This window comes from Mercenaria mercenaria, chromosome 18 (genome assembly GCF_021730395.1).
Source record: "Mercenaria mercenaria strain notata chromosome 18, MADL_Memer_1, whole genome shotgun sequence".
Classification (NCBI taxonomy): Eukaryota; Metazoa; Mollusca; class Bivalvia; order Venerida; family Veneridae; genus Mercenaria; species Mercenaria mercenaria.
In genome coordinates, this window is record NC_069378.1 from 4,135,493 (window position 1) to 4,156,866 (window position 21,374).

The 21,374-nt window shown below is 34.7% G+C and overlaps 1 protein-coding gene across 9 annotated transcripts in view; it reads right to left on the reverse strand.

Moving 5' to 3' along the window:
• The window catches only part of LOC123537934 (uncharacterized), a 102,270-nt gene that overhangs the window by 31,360 nt on the left and 49,536 nt on the right, over positions 1 to 21,374 (reverse strand). For 4 of the 9 annotated variants that reach the window (XM_053530713.1, XM_053530714.1, XM_053530711.1 and 1 more), the window contains 5 exons: positions 9,438 to 9,507; positions 8,237 to 8,314; positions 7,803 to 7,892; positions 3,080 to 3,196; positions 389 to 490 (listed from right to left, as the gene is read on the reverse strand). In XM_053530713.1, coding sequence (XP_053386688.1) covers positions 389 to 490; positions 3,080 to 3,196; positions 7,803 to 7,892; positions 8,237 to 8,314; positions 9,438 to 9,507 — 457 coding nt within the window. Of the gene's footprint in view, positions 1 to 388; positions 491 to 3,079; positions 3,197 to 7,802; positions 7,893 to 8,236; positions 8,315 to 9,437; positions 9,508 to 10,767; positions 10,825 to 11,300; positions 11,415 to 21,374 lie in introns of those variants that run through there. The other 5 variants (XM_053530716.1, XM_053530717.1, XM_053530715.1 and 2 more) reach the window with 5 other exon arrangements.

Consider the following 21,374-nt stretch of genomic DNA (forward strand, 5'->3'; position numbering starts at 1 on the left):
GGGTTATGAAAACATTTGCCTTACTCAAGCAGACATGTTCGATATTTTTTCTTTCCTCCTATTAATTTCATTACAACTCTTTCAAAGATATTGTAAGTTAAAATCGCTCATACATTATGACGTCGTCAAATAATCATGTCAGTATGCGCTCCGTGTAGCTTATCTTTCCCTAGATTGCTGTAAGGTGATCTCCTACCCGAATACCATTGTCTTTCCTTGCTAGGTAGGAAAGAAAAATCATGAGATTCCATTAGAAATATGTAAAGTGCCACGAATGTGTAATGTTTGGCAAGGGTACAACTTTATCGACTTCATTTTGCACTATATCTTTATGATACCTTTTATTTCGAAGCCACTATAATTTAATGTCTAGAATATGTGTACCTACCGGATTTAGCAGTCGTCTTATGAAGCCTGGCTCCGTGGTACTTTCTTTCTTTCTACTGCTATTTGAGCTGATAAGATCGTTTTCAGTACCTCTATAAAATACCTGTAAATCACAAGTCTGTTAATATACCGAGGCCTTTAAGAGATTAGATTTTCAGTTTATGCTTTCAGTCGTTTATCAAGAAATAAGACAAAGTACGAGGATTGTTCAAAAATAACGTAGACTTTTGTCGTCAAAAGGCACCTATTGTGTTGAGTGCAATGTGTGGCAAATGATTTTAATCCGCAATCCTTTTGTAAATTAGTCAATATTGTTTGAACATTACATTTTAAATACCAATGCTACGCATAACCGGTGCAGTCGCTGTTTCATCTGTTATGATTTGAATCCGTCCGCATAGACAGTCTACTTGCTGACTTGAAACAAGAACGCCTAAGTCTATCAACACGTCACGGTGTCACAAAAGTATGGCGTCATTCGGACGTGGGAGTCGGAAGTAAACAAGCTACAAAGTTTAAGTTTAACCTATGTGACATTGCTGTTTATAACGCATGTAATGTCTTCATCGGCTCGCACAGCCAGCAAGTTATGTAGAGAAGTTGGCAAACACCAGCTGAAATTTATAAACGAATAAAACCGACGCCCAAACAATGCCGATTATTTGTGTCACAACCTTTAAGTGGTACAAACGATTCAGAAATTTTCAGAATTGCTAAAAGACAGCGAAGGTCGAGAGAAAAAAATAATTCCGTGATTAAACGTTAATCTATGACGCCAGTGATAAATACCAGTTACTCACGGTGCGCATGTCCGAGATGTTTAGTGTCAGGATACTTCTTATATGACCAAGGAAAGTGCCTACGCCTTTAGTATCTTGATTAATGAAATGTGTTCAATCGCTAAGGTGATTACGTCTCAGACTAGCTTACAAGCTATTTAGAATGGCTTTTGTTTAAACGTAGAGCTGATGAGACCATATATAAAATATATAGTTTTTTTCTATGGCTACCTCGCCTAAATTATTCGTGTACCAATGATTCGTATATGATTTAAATTATGAGCTAGACAATTTCAGGTATCGGGCGAATCACTCAATGTTCCAAAATAAGAACATTCAACTAATGCAAATCTGCATAAACTCCTATAGACTGGGGATACTATTCTTAACTGGTCCTTTTTGTTAAAGTTCACGTCAGACGATGTCTTTGAATCAACAACATACGAGTCCTATCACCTTAATGTTAAGCTTATGTCCTCTTAATTGAAGTTTCAACACAATATGATTGCCCTGATTCCTGGATAGTCAGCGCCTATAGGCTATAACATATAGTATTAAACTACCATATATAGGTATGAGCGCGATGCATTGGCTGTACTTCGCCAATAAAGTTGAACCTCGTCAATAAGCTTGAACTCTCCTACTGTGTCAGTAGATTACCTAACCATATCTCTCTGTGTCAGCTTTTCGCCTATAGCATTCGACTATCCCGTAGAGGTTTACCTTCCGTGCGCTGGCCTTAAAGCTCGAAACCTTGTTACAGTTCTGCAACTCTTCTTTAGTTTATGAACGTCAACATTCTTTTTAATAATATATCTGCCCTTTCAGCGTAGCTGCAATAACTTTGTCATCAAGATACTGTGATAAATTATTAGCTGACTTTTCGATGTGCCTGCGTCAAACGCTGGATACAGAATGAATTCACTGTCATTCTTAAACCTATTTATACCCTAACAGAAGTGCGCTTTGATTGGTGCTATTTATAAAACTTGTTTCTGATTGGTCTAAATTTTTACATGGTATTTTACGAGTACTTGCGCTGAGAAATAGTTGGTCCCCTTTTACTATTGTCTATAATATAATGTGTGACGCTAAGATCCAGCTATCACTTTTATTAACCAAAATCGCCATAAATGACATAAATCTATTTACAGAAATTCACTTATAATTATAGCAATAATGCAGAATGCAGATTGAATCTTGCACCATCTATGCTTATGTATTACGTTTTCATTTTATTCAATATACAAATTCTTCTTCTTCTTCTTCGTTCGCAACTACACTGTCAGACCAGTTGCCCCGATGAAACTTGTGGTTTGTCGCAGATCCTCAATGTCTCCATACAGTTTCTGGTGGATTGAGGTATCTATCGGTCAAGTCGCAGCTCGCTCCTGGTCATGCCTTTTACATAGCTTAATTATATGCTCATATACAAATTCTTCTGAGACTTGGCGTAAATGTTCATACTGTTTTTAATGTTCTAACCAAACAACTTATTATCACTTATTTATTGTTCACAAGATTTAATAAAGGAAATTTACAAATATATATTAATGCAAACCTAATGAAAGCATCTCCTTGATTGTGTCAGGACGTCGTTCACGTCTTTGAAATTAGATTATCGTGCGCCGGGTTCGGGTAACTGTTTTTAAGAAGCCGTAACTCTGATGATCATAATCACGTTAAATTTGCAGTTTGGGAATTATGATTGTGTATTTTTGCTCTGCTTCATTAACGTATATCATATTTAGAAAAAAGTCTACGTTACTTTTGAACAGCCCTCGTAAGCAAACATTGTACTTACTTTTATGAGTACCAGTCTATTGTATTAATCATTTCATTGCCATTAAGCCGTTTTCATATCAAATTATTTTGTTATTACATACGTCATATATTGCGCTGTCAAGCCATACCTCAGATTTCTGTTTTCTGTGTAGCATTTGTCTGACTGCTTGATCAAACATGCTACGAACACAGGAATAATCTGTTGCAATGACTTCTAAGTACATTGCCCCATAACGTTCAGCGATCTAAAAAGAAAAGAAACAAGGACTACTTCAAACAAAATAATAGTAATATCTATGTACAGTCAGTTTCGTGGAATTTACATTAATTGCTTCAGAAAATTTTATCATGAATGCTTAGAAGCTTTTTCATAGCTTTAATGCGTCTGTAAGGCAGTCGACAAATCTAAAAACAAGATAACCATCATAGACCTTAAGGAGGTAGGTTACCTTTATATTTGTATGTGCGCATGTCCAACCGGAAGCTAACGTGACGATTTACGACGACGTTTACGACAAACTAAATGTGTTTGTTTATTCATTCTTCTGAAAACAAATCATAGACCTGTCTTCGATCTGACGCTTTATGGTTTAATAATGCAGAAATAATGAATAAATTGCCGCAGAAACGCTTCAAAACAATGTTGCCTTAAAATGACGTCATTGACGTCATGACGTTACGTGTCAGTTACCGCGCAAAATTAATAGCTTTTATCTTGAAAGTACGTAATTCTGTGCATTTTCTTTATTCAAACTATTTTCAAATAACCATTATTTGCTGAAATATTTTTTATGAGTCTTTTGCTCTGAAAAATAATCAATATTTTGCTTCTTTTATGTAGTTATATTGAAATGTTATGCGGAATGTAAGAAAATGGATGATGGTAACCAATGTTATTTGGAATATAGTTGGGTGAGAGGTTACTTGTTACGGCCATTTTCAAATAAAAAATCCAGCAGTTTGATTTGTGATACCTATTTTTCAGGTTCCGTTGATAATTTGTTACTTATATACTAAAACTAAGATCTTAAAGTGTTCAAATTTCAGTAGAAAATTGTGGTTTCTTGAATTGAATTGATGTTACCATGGAAACGAAGCCCGTGACCTATGTATCTAAATGTAAAATTCAAAAGCGTTGACACTAGTCTATTTAAGAAACACAGCTTCGGCTTTTTATTTTCATTTCAACAATATCCATGAGAATAATAGTAGCATGCTGAACGATTTTTCCATGAAAAATGCCAGACGAGGGGTACTGCTTAAGTATTCTAAGCTTTGAAATTTGTTTGAATAAATGCAGATAACACGAAAATATAACTTACGTTAGAAATAATATGTTTTAAAGCTACATCAACTAGAAAGATAATCTTATTCAATATTATTTTATAAGAAATTACGAAACAAAGCAAGATATAAGCCATTTTAAACATCTATGTTGCCATGGTTACTTTAAACTTTAAGAAAAATAGGGTACCACGTATAGTGCTTGGTATTTTGCTAATAATATTACCCAGATATTCCATGTTGGTCATTAACAGAATGGCACTGAAGCCGTCGAAAACCCCTATTTTTATACATAATTGTTCAAAAATGAGAGAAAATGCGTTACCATGGAAACACGAGCCCCGCGACATATACATTTTAAGCTTATATTAGAAAGCTAACGTGCATACTAGTAAAATTATAGATTATGCTGACGTGTACGGATATCAATGAAACTAAAATACACTGAAAAGTGTTAAATATCCGTATTTTCCTTCTTCTTTCAATATGAAATACCAGAGTTCAACAGCCAAACATGTGCAATGTTTTGAATAGAGTCACCCAAAAGAATAATGTTTGTCAAAATATTTTGAAAACTAACCTGCAAAGTCAGGGGAGAAAATGTGTTAAAGTATTTATAGATCCGTATGGGAAAATTGGACCTGGCCCCACAGGGGCCATTTACTTCGTGAAGCCAAGATTAATTTAACAAATTTTGTAGATCACCTTACAAGAAACATTAAATAATATCTTTTTTTTCCAAAATCCGATCAGTAGTTTAGGTGAAGATGGTGTTTCAATATATTTCAGTTTTTAGCTCTGGTGGTTACGGTAAACTAAAATAATCTGAACACTCTTTGAGTACAGTATTCAAATGATCAGATAAGTTTGTCAGAGATTTTTCCATTTTATTAGAACACACAACACTAATAACAAATCATTCATACTTATGTCATTATATGCTTTGAAATGAATTGCCTAGATTCATCATCTGCGACCAATAAAATAATAATAATGTATATTTACGAGCCAAAGTGTGTATAAATGTTCTCTTGCTGCACTTACAGCATAATGAAGGGTTCATGGATATATGTTAAAATGTTTGTACAGTAGAGGGACAAGACACAGGATCATATAGTAAATGTAGAAACTACTATGGAGTTTGTCAATTAACTTCAAGTGTAAGCCATATTCATCATAAGTCACCAGGCCTGATTTGAACCCTGATTTCGTACTTTTATTAAATGTTAGTAACAAACAAAATTTGTGCTCCAAATCCCCGGCTTTGACATGCGGTGTTCATTACTTTTGAAAGCTCCCAACTGGACGGAAAAAATTAAAGTTAAAATAGCTTATTCGACAAAGCATCCTTTCTTTGCAGATTTATTACCTGACATAAGATATATTATGCTAAGGTAGAACATAGGTTTGAATTACACATTGACTAGATTAATACAGTTAATCGTACGCTCTGTATAATTCATTTGGTGGTTGATGACCGGTTATGATGTAGTCCGACACAAAGGTTGTAACTCCTTCACTTGGTTACGATGGAGAGAGTGGAGAGGACGTGTCTAAAATTAATTTTCATTTCGGCAAAGTTTCAGAATTCTGCAATTAGTTCTCCTGTATCTGTCCCCTGTGTTTATTCAAGACTTCTCAGCCTTACGGTAGGGATAGGTCCTGCCTATGAGGAGAATAATTTTGCATATGAAAGGCAACGTGTCACTACGTGTTTTCTACTATTATAGGCAGTACGGTTAGCATACATATAGACCTAAACCTGTGAAACTTAGATAAATTCAAATTCCCTTATTTTAGCAAATGTGCTACAAATGGGAACGGAGTCAATACACTCCCACCTAAGATGGAATAATTCAATATCCTTCTGGTACAAGTCCTTACGCTCCTTCAAACAACTTAATTGGCTAAGGTAGCTGACTTTACATCACTTGCTCCTGACCGGTGTTAATTCGAGCCTTACTTAAGGTATATAAATTCTTCGTGTATACTGTTGAAAAACGGCGATAAACCCAAAACAAACAAACAAACAAATCTTCATGTGAGGAAGCCATCCAGCTAGCTAGTGGAAGGTTGGTTATTCTATCCACGTGACAAAATCATACCCAGAGGTGCACCTGAGATCTACCTGCACCATTAACAGCTTTTAAGTCGCCATATGATCTATAATTTTGTCAGTGTGACAGTAAACGCAACAACAGCAAAATATTAACAAACACATCAAACAGCTTGAATCAAAAGTATAACATAGTGATGGCAAGATTTAGCGTTCTCATTAATAATTTTAAATGTCAGGGCATGGTTCTCATTTAAATCACATTGCCAGCCACGGACAATTGAATGTCGTCAGCATATAACAAGCAACATATCTGAGTGTCATTTATATGTATCCCCTTGTTAAGAGACTTAAGTCCTTCAACAAGATCATTTAAGAAATGAAATGTATGTCAATGTGGCATAGTGCCCTCATCAGTCACTGTACATGGTGCAATGACTAAGTGAAACATGTTTCAAGGTGTATGCGACACAAACTGTTAAAGAATTTGTGTGTTTTTTTCACTAAGTCAATGACTGTAATTCTGGTCTTGCTGAGTGAAATCACAAACAGAACACAAAGTACTAACTTTATATTTTACATAATAATCTTGTAACGTGTTGACTCTAGGTCAGCTACTTTTGAGGTTCATAGGGCTCAGACTTTTATATCTGTAATGCATATTCTGACAAAGTCTAGGAATATAACTCTGGTCTGGCAGAGTGAAATCCAAAACAAAACTCAGGTACACAAATTAACATGCTGAATAATATTCCTACATGGTTCCATGACTCCAGGTCAAATATTATTTAAAGCATATGCAACACAAACAATTAAACATTTCATGTACATTTTCAGTTAGTCAATGATCAATAACTCTTGTCTTACTGGGTGAAATCCCAAACAGAACACAAGATGCCCAACTTCAAATATAATATATCAATCCTCTTAAGTTGTATGACTCTTAAGTCAAATTCTTTTTGTGATACATGCTATATAAACTTGTATGCCCTTTATGCATATTTTTGACTAATCGATGGACGTAATTGTGATCTGACCGACCATCGCAGGCACCTTTGTATAACCACAGACTTTCCTTAAGCCAGCTGGATAGATTACATGATTACATCAAACAATATCGGTGATGGGCAAGTGGTTCGAAGTCAGTGAAATTACACACTCGTCACGGAGGCTCCTTTTTCATGAAACGAAAACATGTTATAAATCGGCCTTAGATGAGATATTATGATCGTTTCATATTTTATAAAAAGGCAGCCATTTTGTTTCCATAGCAAATAAAACAAATATGGCCGATTTGGGGCCAATCTGATTGACACGTGATCTATCAAAACTATGTTTATTCACTTTATTGTACATTACATATATTCCGCGAACCATTCAGTTTACACAAAAAAGTGCTAAACAAGAAACCTAAGGCTCTATAGGATCTTTTAAGAAGACAAATTCTTGATTTACACACGGAAGCATTTTTGACCGAATTACTGCTGTATTAGATACTTAAGTTAAATTACCGTCTTTCCTTCGCTACTGCTTACATTCCTTTTACTTTTCAAATAACAAATACTTCCAACTATAATTATATTGACTTCGGAAACTGCATCCTGAAACATAAACCCTAAAAATCATTAATTTATATATCAAGAGGTTAATATGTAAGACGATGGTGCCTTTTGGCAATAATGGAACACCTAGTGGCATATGCCCACAATCTCTATCGTGACGGCCATTAAGAAGCTAGGTGTGCCATCCAAGAATCAAAGCCATTTATTAATCCTTTAATTAAATACCTTCATTCATTCATTTTTGTTACTCTTTATAGTACGGTAAAAATAAATGATTGTAGCTCTTCATGCTGTTTATCAAAAAAGAGGAGAAAACTTTGCAAGCAATAGATGAATTAAACTTTAAACATATACGAACTAATTATAAAAAATAAATTTCGTACGCATTCAACAGTTGATATGAAGTCTTGAACTTTGCTAGACAAGTTGATGTTTGTTGCATCACATACGATCAGTACTCCCTAAAAGAACAAATATTACTCATATTTAATAACAGGTAAGTAAAACAGAAATTTGCCTAAACTGATGTGTAATAGATAAGAACCAAGAACCCGGGAAGTGGACAAAAACATGCACATGCTAGATCCTAATTTGACAGCTATAATATGTTCTAAGTGCAGAGGAAAAAAGTTTGTCGTCGCAACAGATAGACTTTTGTTCTGTAATATGCAAGTGTCATATATGTACCTCTCAATTTACAATGGTTATCCGAAGTGCTACCCAATCGCCAGTTTTTCTGTAAGCAATTTACTCGCAAGCTTCTAGTTTTAGTAAATTCGAGTAAGTTAGTTAAACACCTTACATGAACTTACACCTTACATGAACTTCAAATTGCCTTTAATTCTGACTCAATATCATATTAACCGAGTGACTAATTAGACTTTCTTGAATTTGGTAAAGTAAAACACGTTTCATCAAAAGAAGTAATGACCCGACGTTTTTAGACACACCGGTGTTTAACACTTTTACAGATACACGTTACGTTTTCCTCTATGGTGCCGAAAAGCTGCTTTGATACTTGTTTTCTTGCTAACTTCATCGGGTCCTTAATGGTGTTTCACTTGTCCTGTTTTCTGTAAAGGCATGGGGTACACGCGTTTATGGTTCTTTAGGCTTGTAATTATACAGATTTACAAAAGCAGTTTGGTGTTTTACATACAATGTTCTTAGCACCCCATTAGTATTTTGCCACTGACCGTTCCCTGTGTCCCACTTCTTTCTTTTACTTGTTAGTTTTGCCCTCGTTATCAATATATCTCACTTTGTGTTTCTATTTTTGTGCTTATGTTTATCAAAATATACAACCATGCATACTATGTTATAGGGTTGTGGTCTACGGAGGCTTCGTTCCGGAACGTGGCTTGGTCTATTGTAAATATTTATTCTTGAATTTATACTCTTAGGAGAAAAGAATAGTCTCCAATGTGAAAGGGTTGAACACACACTCACGCGCACGCGCGCGCGCGCGCGCGCGCACACACACACACACACACACACGCGCGCGCACTTACAATTTTACAATCGCTCTAACGCCAGTGAACTCGGACGCATTTACTTTTATTCAAATATTCAAATGCCATTTACCTCACCATGACTATAATTTTCAGCATAAACTGGATCTAGTATTAACCTCTGCCTTGTCGACATTGGTATCCTGAAATAAGACAACTCATGATTATATGACATGAATATTTAGAACTTAATACACATTTACCAATTCCTTTAAACAGTTAAGACTCAGGGAGGTCAATGTACCCTAGTTATTTATTTCATTTCACATCAGAATTATCTTAAAGGTCGTTGCAAAACCCCATACCTGTTTCGGGCCCTAGTAATATAAGATACAAACACTAATGTTCACACAGGCAAGGCAAAAGTCATTTAAATGTTACTTTATAAATCTGACAAAAATATAAGATAATGATATTTATTTTGCGCATCAAAATTTACGTTGTATCCAAGGTTACTAATACCAAGCGCAATTTTGATGCATCTTGCAATTTTCGTATTGACGATAAGAAATAAGGTGTACAACGGTCATGTTCATAGTCATTGCTTGTACAACTAACAGAAACCTACCTCTCTAATACCAAGAAAACGGATATCATATTCATACGGAGTTTACAAAGCTTCTTTCACTTGTAACTCTATTTAATGCTATTTTGTTGTTTAATTTCAATGTCGTTTTATAAAATAATGTAGATTTTAAAGGTATGTATCGTAAAGGTGTATCGTTTAATTTGATTTATAGATAAATATTCCCTGAAAAAACACTACTGAATTTTCATTGAACGGCGTTTTCCAACAGCATTTCATTTATGTAAGAGCAAGCAGTTATCTAAAAGTCATTTAAATGTTACTTTATAAATCTGACAAAAATATAAGATAATGATATTTATTTTGCGCATCAAAATTTACGTTGTATCCAAGGTTACTAATACCAAGCGCAATTTTGATGCATCTTGCAATTTTCGTATTGACGATAAGAAATAAGGTGTACAACGGTCATGTTCATAGTCATTGCTTGTACAACTAACAGAAACCTACCTCTCTAATACCAAGAAAACGGATATCATATTCATACGGAGTTTACAAAGCTTCTTTCACTTGTAACTCTATTTAATGCTATTTTGTTGTTTAATTTCAATGTCGTTTTATAAAATAATGTAGATTTTAAAGGTATGTATCGTAAAGGTGTATCGTTTAATTTGATTTATAGATAAATATTCCCTGAAAAAACACTACTGAATTTTCATTGAACGGCGTTTTCCAACAGCATTTCATTTATGTAAGAGCAAGCAGTTATCTAAACAATGGTTAAAGTCCAACAGGAAATGCAAAGTTAAAAGAACGCAAGTACATGCATACCACTCCACTAAAAGGTGTATGTATGGAATTCGTCCAGCTCACTTACGGAAGGTTAGTGGCTTCTCCCAGGTGCTCCAAATATGCCTGACACAATGCCTAGAAGGATATCCGGGGTCTTCCTCCATCATTGAAAGCGGAAAAATCGCGATACGACATACATCGTGTCGGTGCTACTCTAATCTACACAAAAAAGACCCCATAAACGTTTACCGACTGAGCTCAGCCACCCATACAACACATAATAAATACTCAAAATAATAGTACAAAATGTATTATAAGACATTTGTGCCAGAACAGACTGATAAAACAAATAATCGGAAAAAGTGCTTCTAGTTATCTTGCAAATATTTATCAAGTTGCAACTGCCTCGTCCGATAACGACACTGATACCAAACAAGAGAGAACAAGCTAGATACAAATGCACAACGTTACAACGCCAATTACTTGCAATGTAGACCACATATCTTGCAAACAATTTGTTTTATACAAGAGTGCTGTCTTCAGAAAGTGCAAAACACTGACATTTTATGTTCATCTGTAAAGGTTAATCTGTATTGCGATAATAGAGAAAACTCTTACATCAATAAGTTTCAATTGTTCTGTTATCAACATATGCCAATGTTTGTGTAATTTGTGTTTCCGATGTATTCATAACATGATGTATAAGCAAGGACACTGTTTGAATCTTCACATTGTTTCCGTGCTGCAATTTTAGCTGAACTGGTGTAAGTACATATATCAAACATTATATCTTTATACATATAAAGGGATCAATTCATTCTCGTTGTAAAATACCACATTCGTATTTAAATTAAACCGCCCTCTTTAAATAGAACCAATCTGAATGGATTTCTTTAAAACAGAACAGGAGTTCTAAGGTATGCAGATGGCAGATAATTCATTTGGTATCTAGTAACTTATGTAGAAATATCAAGGATTCAACAAATACTTTTTTCTCTGTACCTTGATAAAAAGATATTGCAGCTACTGTCATGGCGGATGAATTATTTAAAAGAAGAAGTTCAAGCTTCGTAGATAAAAATTAAAGAATAGTGCGGTCATTTTGTGAAAAAGTCCTGCTATTGAAAGGGTAGAAAGTGAATACACGTTGTCTCAAATTCAAAACTGAATGGAGGTTTGAAAACAATGAGAATGGCTGAAATTACATGTATTTCAAAATGGCCGTCATTCATGAAATATACGAAGAGATGTGATGATCAATCATGCTCAGCAAATATCCTGATATTCAGAAATAGAGCTCTGATTTTTGGCAGAGGTAACTATTAATGTATGAGAAAGTTGATTCTTAAATCATAAAACTGAATATTAATTAGATATAGACAAAAAATAATTGTATGTATATAATCAAATATGAAAACTTCATAACCTGGATTTACATTGTTTAGTGAACATCTTCTCAAAGGATAAACTATTAAATGCGCCTAATTCAATATAAAAGGGAACAATTATTGGATTTAATGGTCCATTACTAAGGGAAAGTAAGTTGGCAATTTTTTTCATAGCCAGTGCATAGACTTCTGCAAGACACTAAATAATGAAGATTGGCAGGTCAAAATTTACAGAAGGTCTTTGGAACTCAAAGAAATGTATGTGTATTATGTTGAATCGACAGAATGACCCCCCAGGTCTTTTTAACTTTCTTCATACTTCATAGAAAAATAATTGTACATATACTGCGATTTATTTCGAATTTCTACATACCAACTTTCATTTTTCCAATAAATTGAAATAGTTTCTGTGCCTTTTAAAAGAAATTAAAATGTTCACTTTCCTTAGTATTGGACCTTTAAGAGTATCGAGAAACCATACAATACCAGACAAAGTAGCTTTAACAACATTGAAACATAAGAGATAAGGAGATTCGTGTATGGGACACAAATAAAGGTGTAAATCTGGACAATTTGAAAACTTTACCTGAGCAAATCCAAACTGTAACTCTAAATAGAAGAATCAGTACACCAAAAAAGTATGATGGAATTAAAAAACTTACTTCAATAAAATATGAATCATTAACTGTAGTGAAAGGCCAGACCAAATTAGACATTTGTTGTATCAATGGAAGATCAGTCAAAAACAAAACTGCATTATTGTGTGATTTCGTCCTCTCAAACGATTTTGATATTCACAGAAACTTGGCTTGGTTTAACTATAGATAAGGCATGCATCAGCGAACTCGTGTCATGATGTGGATACCATATAAAACATGCCTCCCCCACTCCCCCCGCCCCCGTCCTGGTAATAAGCGCGGAGGTGGTGTTACACTAATCCACAAGTCTAACATAAACGTTCGTATTAACAATTATAGTGGAAATTTCAACCGTACCAAAATCTTTCAAAAGCTGTCGTATACGACCACTCTTTAAGAAACAAAATCTCGATGAAAATACAAAATGTATCTTGAAGAACTACAGACCAGTGTCAAATTTACCATATGTTTCCAAACTTGTAGAAAAAGTGGTCAGCTCTCGTATTGAAGAACATCTAACACAAAATAATCTGCATGAAGATCACCAGTCAGCAAACAGGAAATTCCATTCAACCGAGACGACCTGAGTGAAAGTACAAAATGATATCCTGGAATCCCTGGACCAAGGCGAGGTCTCAGTATTAGTGCTACTTCATTTATCAGCAGCCTTTGATACAATAGACCACGCAACATTGTTACACAGTCTTGAAAATCATTTCGGAATTACTGATAATCCTCTCTCTTGGATGAAATCATATCTCACTGATTGTTATCAAACGGTGTGTATGGATGCGAAACTATCAAAACCAGTCCACATGCGTTTCAGTGTTCCCCAGGGTTCAGTACTAGGACCCAAATTTTACACCATGTACACGAAGCCTGTTGGTTCCATCTGCAAAGGACATGGGCTTAAACATCATTTATATGCTGACGATTCGCAATTATACCTATCGTTCAAACCAAAAAATAAGCAATCTCAAACAGACACAACATATCGTGTTGAAGCGTGTCTTCAGGAAATTGTGTCATGGATGCACGGCAACATGCTCAAGCTAAATACAGATAAGACGGAAGTGATAGTTTTCGCATCAAACAAAACTGCTCATCTAGTTGAAAACGTCACAATTACTGTTGGCGACTCTGAAATAAAACCACCGTCCTGTGTTAGGAACCTTGGGGCAATGACTGACGCGAGATTAAACATTAAACATGGAACAACACATAAGCTCATGTTATGGTCAGATCAGACAAATTGGTCACATACGAAAATATCTAACAACTGACGCAACAAAATCTCTAGTAAACTCCCTGGTAACATCACGGATGGATTATTGTAACCTGCTGCTGCATGGAATACCAAAAACGAGTCTCAAAAGACTGCAGCACGTTCAAAACACAGTAGCCCGCCTCATCACAAAATCGTCCCGCTATGACTATGTTACTCCTATTCTTAAAGATCTCCACTGGCTACCTGTAGGGTACAGAATCAAATTCAAAATCCTAACACCTACCTATAAAACACTACATAACAAAGGTCCAGTATATATAAAGAAAATGCTGAATGTGTACCAACCAGAACGAGACTTACGATCCCAGAATGGTTCACTTAGACTGGAGTTACCTACGAACATTCGAACAGCAATTAATGGGGACAGACGTTTTGAATCAGCCACTACAAAATTTTGGAACGCACTCCCTCCAGGAATAAGGGACTCAACATCGTTGTATTCATTTAAAACATGACTGAAAACATACTTTTTCATTCAAGAATTTGGGAGACAATTTTTACGATGACTGGGCAAAGTCTCACACTTGTTAAATGAAACTGTGATATTGAAGTGTGTGATATTTCTTTCTAATACAGTATATGATGGCACCATTAACCGGGGGTGGGGTGGGGGGGGGGGGGGGAAAGCGGTTGAACCTCTATTGTACAGCCCGTCTGAGCGTACCAGATGCTTTAAGCACTGGTATTGGCAATAGGGGTAAAATGACCTCAAGGGGAGGGTTGCAGTCATGACTATTAGTTTCAAAAGGGCAAATAAATCATTTATATAAATGAGTGTTTAATAAAGTTATTCAGTTTAAGCTTTAGTCTTAATCTTGCATATGCCATGTTTTGTGATTTTCCTACATATCTGTGATATGTCACATGTTTAATTGTAAAGTGCTCTTGAACGTTTATTTCATATGAAAAAGGCGCTCAACAAATCTGGTATAATAATAATAATAATAATAATAATAATAATAATAATCCACTCTGGTAAATATGTGTTTTTGTGCCCCCCATGAGCGGTGGGGGCATATGGATTTGGTATTGTCCGTTCGTGCGTCCGTCCGAAGCTCGTGACGCGCCTAGCTCAAAAAGCTTTTGATTTGAATTAATGAAACATTGCAGGAGTCTTTACCATGATATGAACTTGCGCATCTCCTATTTTTCGTCTGTCTCCGCCCCCTAATTACAGAGTTATGGCCCCTGAAATAGTCAAAAATGCACATTTTCACCTTGTGACACGCCTAGCTCAAAAAGTATTTAACATAGATTCATGAAACCTTGCATGAGTCTTAATCATGATATGAACTTGCACACCTTCTATTTTTCATCTAGGTTTGCTCCTATTTCCAGAGTTATGGTTCCTGAAATAGCCAAAAGTGCTAATTTTCACCTGGTGACGTACCTAGCTAAAAAGTATTTAATATAAATTTATTAAACCTTGCATTAATCTTTATCATGCTATGAACTTGCGCACCTCCTATATTTGTCTGCCTCCGCCCCTGAAATAGTTAAAATGCACATTTTCACTTTGTGATACACATAACTCAAAAAGTATATGAGAAGTAGCCGATGACGGTTATCAAATGTGAATTAGTCCTAAATCTGGGTCACAGGAAAGGGCATTCCCCTAGGACACCCTATGAAGGTCAATATGTTTCCCGCATTTTTGTATGTAAATTAGTTCAAATTCCGCGGGCTTATTTGTGGCGCCAAACGTCATCGACGTAGTTTGAGTAGGCGCGCTCAACTCTTTAGCCGCGGTTCGATTTCTAAAGTAGGTCTCTTTGTGCTCTTTGTGTTCTCGTTTTAATAGAAAGCAAATCGTAAAGGCGAAGTATTAAAACGTAAGATATTTAAGGTTATGGAAGGTTACAGCAAGCAGAATATTTTAAAATAGGTCTATTTTGTATCTTTACAAGGTTGTGTTGTGTTTATTTTGCCGGTAATATCATAGCTACTTGATATTCTTAAAGGAAACACAATATGATCAATATATTTCTTCAGCTAGAGGCAAAATTTTGTCTGTCTATTGATTTATCTTCAAAATTTACTAAACAGTAGCTTGGTTTATTGATTGCTATCTTCAAGCTTCATTTATCCACACGATCTTAGTTAATTACTGTTTAAACATTCTGTAATACAAGATAACCTTAAAAAGCTGATTTAGGTTGGTGGCCGCAACAATGTACTTTTTATCGTGGGATGGCTCTTTCTTTCATCATTCAACTCAAGAATTTCCAGCAAGGAGGATATAGAAACATGATATCATTTATCTACAAAGCAACGAAAGTAATGCCTATTTTCCTGACAATAAACCATACCGACTTTAAATACATCTTAAAACACCACTCATATTGGATGGAAATTATTCTGTTGCGTTATTACAATTTCAAGCATTTAGATCGTGTAAATGAAACTTTGTTCATATATATTAATATCTGTGACGAAACAATTGTAAATTGCGTGAAAAAACACCACTTTTACGGCGTGTTACACCGGTCAAAGGAAACCGTTGGGTTGCATGTTTTGATACACCGATATATCTCCGAATGAAAGAAAATGTGCTGCTAGAATTTGATGTCTATATAAAGAATCTGAAAGGAAGTGACTTACAAAATCCAGTATTGCTGATGCTACATTTTGTAAAGGAATCATGACTTCTGGATCATTGATTTCAACTCATTTAGATTTGAAGATTGAATACTGCTTAAGCCGGTGCTAGGGGCGTGGGCAGTGTTGCATTTTCCATTACTGCTCATGAACAGACTCGATCAAACCGAGTCTGCAATTTTCACTGTTTGGATTGTTCTCAGTGCTTCTTAGGGATCTACTTTTCAGATTATATTCTAAATCCAAATCATACATCCCAAATCCTAAAAAGTGGAAGAATTATTTTAAACCAAACCAATGGGATGGTTTTGAAGAGGAAGAAACTAATACATGTATTAAGCTCGTATCGCCAATTCAAACGGTGGCGGAGACAGCAAAGTCGGAGTTAGAACGTACATGTATAAATAAGCAGGAACCTTCAAAACCAGTCATAACCACAGGCGACACTCAAGAGAAAAAGATTAAACGTCTTACCAATAAAAAGATTCAAAGAAGAACGAAAAAGCATATACCAGTTGAGAGCATTTTAAAAATCAAGGAAACCAAACCGCTCGCAAACAAGAAGAAAAAAAATACTAAAAATATCAATAGAATGTGACGACATATTTGGATGAAATAGAGCCTAAATATTTGAAAAATATCTGCAGCTAAAAATGTTCTCCTGTGACATGTGTGATAAAACGTTCCATAGAAAGTGTAATATGTTGAGGCATAAACAGGCTAAACATCATCAAGAGAACTTTGATTCTGAAAATATGGATGCAAATAGCAATGTCAGAGATGTCGGAAAGCGATGATCCTATGGATCGACTTGTGGATGAAGTGTTCGAACAGTACCAACCTAAATATGAAAAAGAAGTTCTGGCTTTAATGAATCGAGAACACATTTCAGAAGAAGAAGCTCGAGGAAGGACGTACAAATAAATGAAAAGCATTTATCGAAAATCGCTCTCTGGGGTCTTTTCAGACAATATTCTATGGTTTAGTTCACTCAAACACAGTCCCCTGTTCCAAGCGGTCAAGATGACTGTAGATCGCGTTATGCAATCGGAGGATTTTGACAGAGAAGAAGCTTGGGAATTATGCCATAAACAAAAGAAAGTTCCTCTTTGAATCACTTCTGGATAATTATAGCTCACACGAGATTACAAAAGAATGACAATTTTACAAATATAATGCATACGTGTATATATAACTGACATGTTAATTAAATCGTGACAATGTATGAGATTTACACGTATTTAGAAGGTAAATTAACAAATGCTTATTTGAATTACAGAATGATGTATAGTATAATATAATACTCTGAATAAAATAGGAATACGAACGTGTGATTGTATTTCATTGATATTTGTTTTTTCGTTTTTCTTGGGGATTGAAGTGTGTGGATTTTATAGTTTCAGTGTAACATTGTGAAAGTTGCTCTTTTTTCTGAGTAACACTGAAGAAATTACTCTTTTCACTGAGTAACACTGGCGTAATTACTCTTTTCAGTGGGTAACACTAGTATTTCTTTAAGCGATACAACTTAATAGTTTGTTTCAGATGAAATACGAAACATTCGTTGGTATGGTTGTTTAGGTTTTTTTTGTCGCTTTCAACAACAATTCTTCCATTTCCATGGTTATGAAAGCAGAAGTATACTTTTCGCTAATATCATATGCATGGGATCGAATAAACCAAATGACTCGATTGGATTGATAGTATTTCATCTTTTAACGGCTACAGTTACCTGCTTGAGACTTTTCTTTGCTTAAAGGCTTATATTCATGAAATGGGTAAAATTCTCTGCTACCATTGCCCTCCCGGGAAGAAATGTTTGTCCTTTTGAAGAAAAAAAAAGACAAGCCGTTTTTGTATTGTAAAGTTGTTTTATTAAACTTAAAACTTAACAAATCAGAAATCACAGCATTTGCATGATGAAACAAATAAAAGTATCTTAACAAACCAGAAATCACAGAATTTACATGATGAAGCACAGAAAAGTACGTTACGTTGTAAAATTAACTTTTTCTGTAGATGATCCATTATTTCACTAAACTTTGAAAACATTTGTTGCACACCTCATACTATTTCAGGTGCATGTATCAAAACATTAAAATTATATTTGTAGATAAATCGCATGATGTTAGTTTAAGACCACCAAAAGGGTCATTTCAAGAGGTTGTTTAAGGTCGCCGGTAATGATCCATGGCTATATCATGTTTTAAGTGGGAGACAGTGTTGGTCAACAACGGAAACCGTAAATAAACATCTTGTTAGAATACGGTAGAAAAATATTATAATCTTTTCGTCATCGATGGCGCGATCGGAAAAAATCTGTAGTAATTTTTTAACCATTTGTACTAAAGGTCAATAACCTATCATAATCTATTAGTATAATGTATTAAATTTTGTTCAAGCAGGTAAACTTGTTTAAACACCTTAAAAAGGTATAATGTTAATAATAAGTTCAATACACTTTGTCAAAACAGCTTGACCATATGTATTCAACAATCAGAGCAGAGATAAATGAAGTTAATACACTTCAGTCGTAGAACTGTTAAACATAAAGGAAAAAAAAACTGATGTACAAAACTTTATTTACATTATAATAAAATGATATTGGTGTTACAAAAAGTGAATTTAAAGTCACACTTTAAAATACATTTTCAGTGACAGAACAAATATTGTTCGTTTTCACATTTCAAATGTTAGGCTTAAGCAGTCTACGTTCAACAGTCTTCTCACGATTTCAGTGATGGCATCGTTTTGTTTTGAATTAATTGACGTTGAGTCCATCCATTTGAATGTCCCAAGGTTGTCAAATAGTTTAATTTTAAAATACTTTCGGTCGATTCATAATAGGATACTCCTTGACTAAATGTTTATATGTGAAGAAAAGAGATCTAAAGATTGTACTGATGATATTCATTCCATAATGTGTGTCCACAAAGTATACATTGCCAGTCTGTATCATATGTGATCCTACTCCAAAATATGATCTGGTTATTAAAGAATGAATTCTTTTCAAAGAACATGTGTATCAATATTTTAAAGAAAGAAAGGTTCCATCACAAAATTGTGTTTCAAATATCATAAGTCCAGTCTTTAATGTCCCCTCATCAGCATAGGTATGTACAACCGGATATAGAAGTTAAAAAATCCCACAGTAAACAGGTTATGTATTGGGCTACAAGTTATTACAACATTAGAAGTCAGCCCTTCCCAAGTGCGTAACATTAATAGCAAATGAAAAATGAACGAGTGTATTAGTTAGATTTAGCATTCCTTAATATATATCATAAGATATATGATATAGTAATGATAGTGATAATAATTGCAAATATAAAAAAAAGAAGAAGAAGAAGAAGAAGAAGAAGAAGAAGAAGGGAAATATTATGATGATGAAATCAATGTAGTAACAAAATGACAACAATACCGTATAGCGGGTTATTTCTACGGGGGGGGGGGGGGGGGATATTTCTGCGTTTCTGCGGTCTCTCGGTAGAATCGCAAAAATATTTCCAGCAGAATATTCATCCAGCAAAAATTTAAAACGCAAAAAATCTGCATTATTTTCACCAACGTTGTTTCACGCTATGTTTCCCTAGGTAATCCGAAGTTCACAATGGCATGGTCTAATTATTGGAAATAACCGTCGCCATTTGACAATTACCGATAATGGCATAATTAGGTGTGATGGTCAATCAAAGTCCTAACTGTTAATCCCACAGAAAACATTTTTCTTCTATGAATGAAATAAACTGAGTGAATTTCACTTGTGTTATTAATCCCTTGTAAAGATCTTCCGAACTTTACTTTAGTAACATTTATTTGGGCAAATAGTATACACTGTCTACAGGGTTCGTTAACTAAAAGTGTGCAGGTCTTTAATACCCGCAAGTTAGTTACCGCACTGTTGCATAGGAAAGTATGCCAGCGTGTCTGGAAGAGTAGACAGCGAAGTGTATTTTATTGATTTTCTGCTCTAGTATCGGTTTATTTTACCTGAGCTTTACACATTTGTAAAGCAAGAGTTTCAAGTACTCACTGAACTGCTATATATGGCAATGAGGAACGCCTACAACTACCATATATGGATGGCTATGATACAAAACAAAAAGAACATTTTAAACTCTCGGGTAAATGATTTTTACTCGGGGGCTATGCCCCTCATATAAATCGTTTACCCTCGAGTTTCAATGCTCTTTCTATTACATATGTGTAACCGTTATGCCGATATACCGTACTTTGAAGTTGTTGTTTGTGCAATTATTGTTATATTTTTTCAATTCACATGTTATTATATCCTACAATGTATTCCTTAAATGCAAAGTTATTTTAATACAGTTACCAGTAATTTAGTTTATTATTTTCATACGCTATCATTCTCACAACGCCCGAATATTCGAAGAATTACCTCCTCTTTGGCATAAAAACGCAGAAAGGACTTCGGACACTATCATATGCTTCTAGCCTACATTTTGAAGGCAAAATTTCCAATTAGTATTTAAACAATACCCAAATCGTTTCGAGTCAGTGATAAACCAATGTGTTAGTTAACTTATTACAGCAGAAACTGGTTTGTATCTGTTCCTATCAAGATGTTTTTTCTTATTTTATCTAGACCAGGATATATTTTTTTGAAAAAATAAAATGTTTAATTTCCGTAAAAATATAATGTCATCATTTTACGGAAGTTTTAAATATATGAATTCCAGTCGAATAAAGTGACAAAATTATTTTTTTAAGGAAAAAATAACATTTTAAGATTAAAATCCTACAAATAAATAAAAGG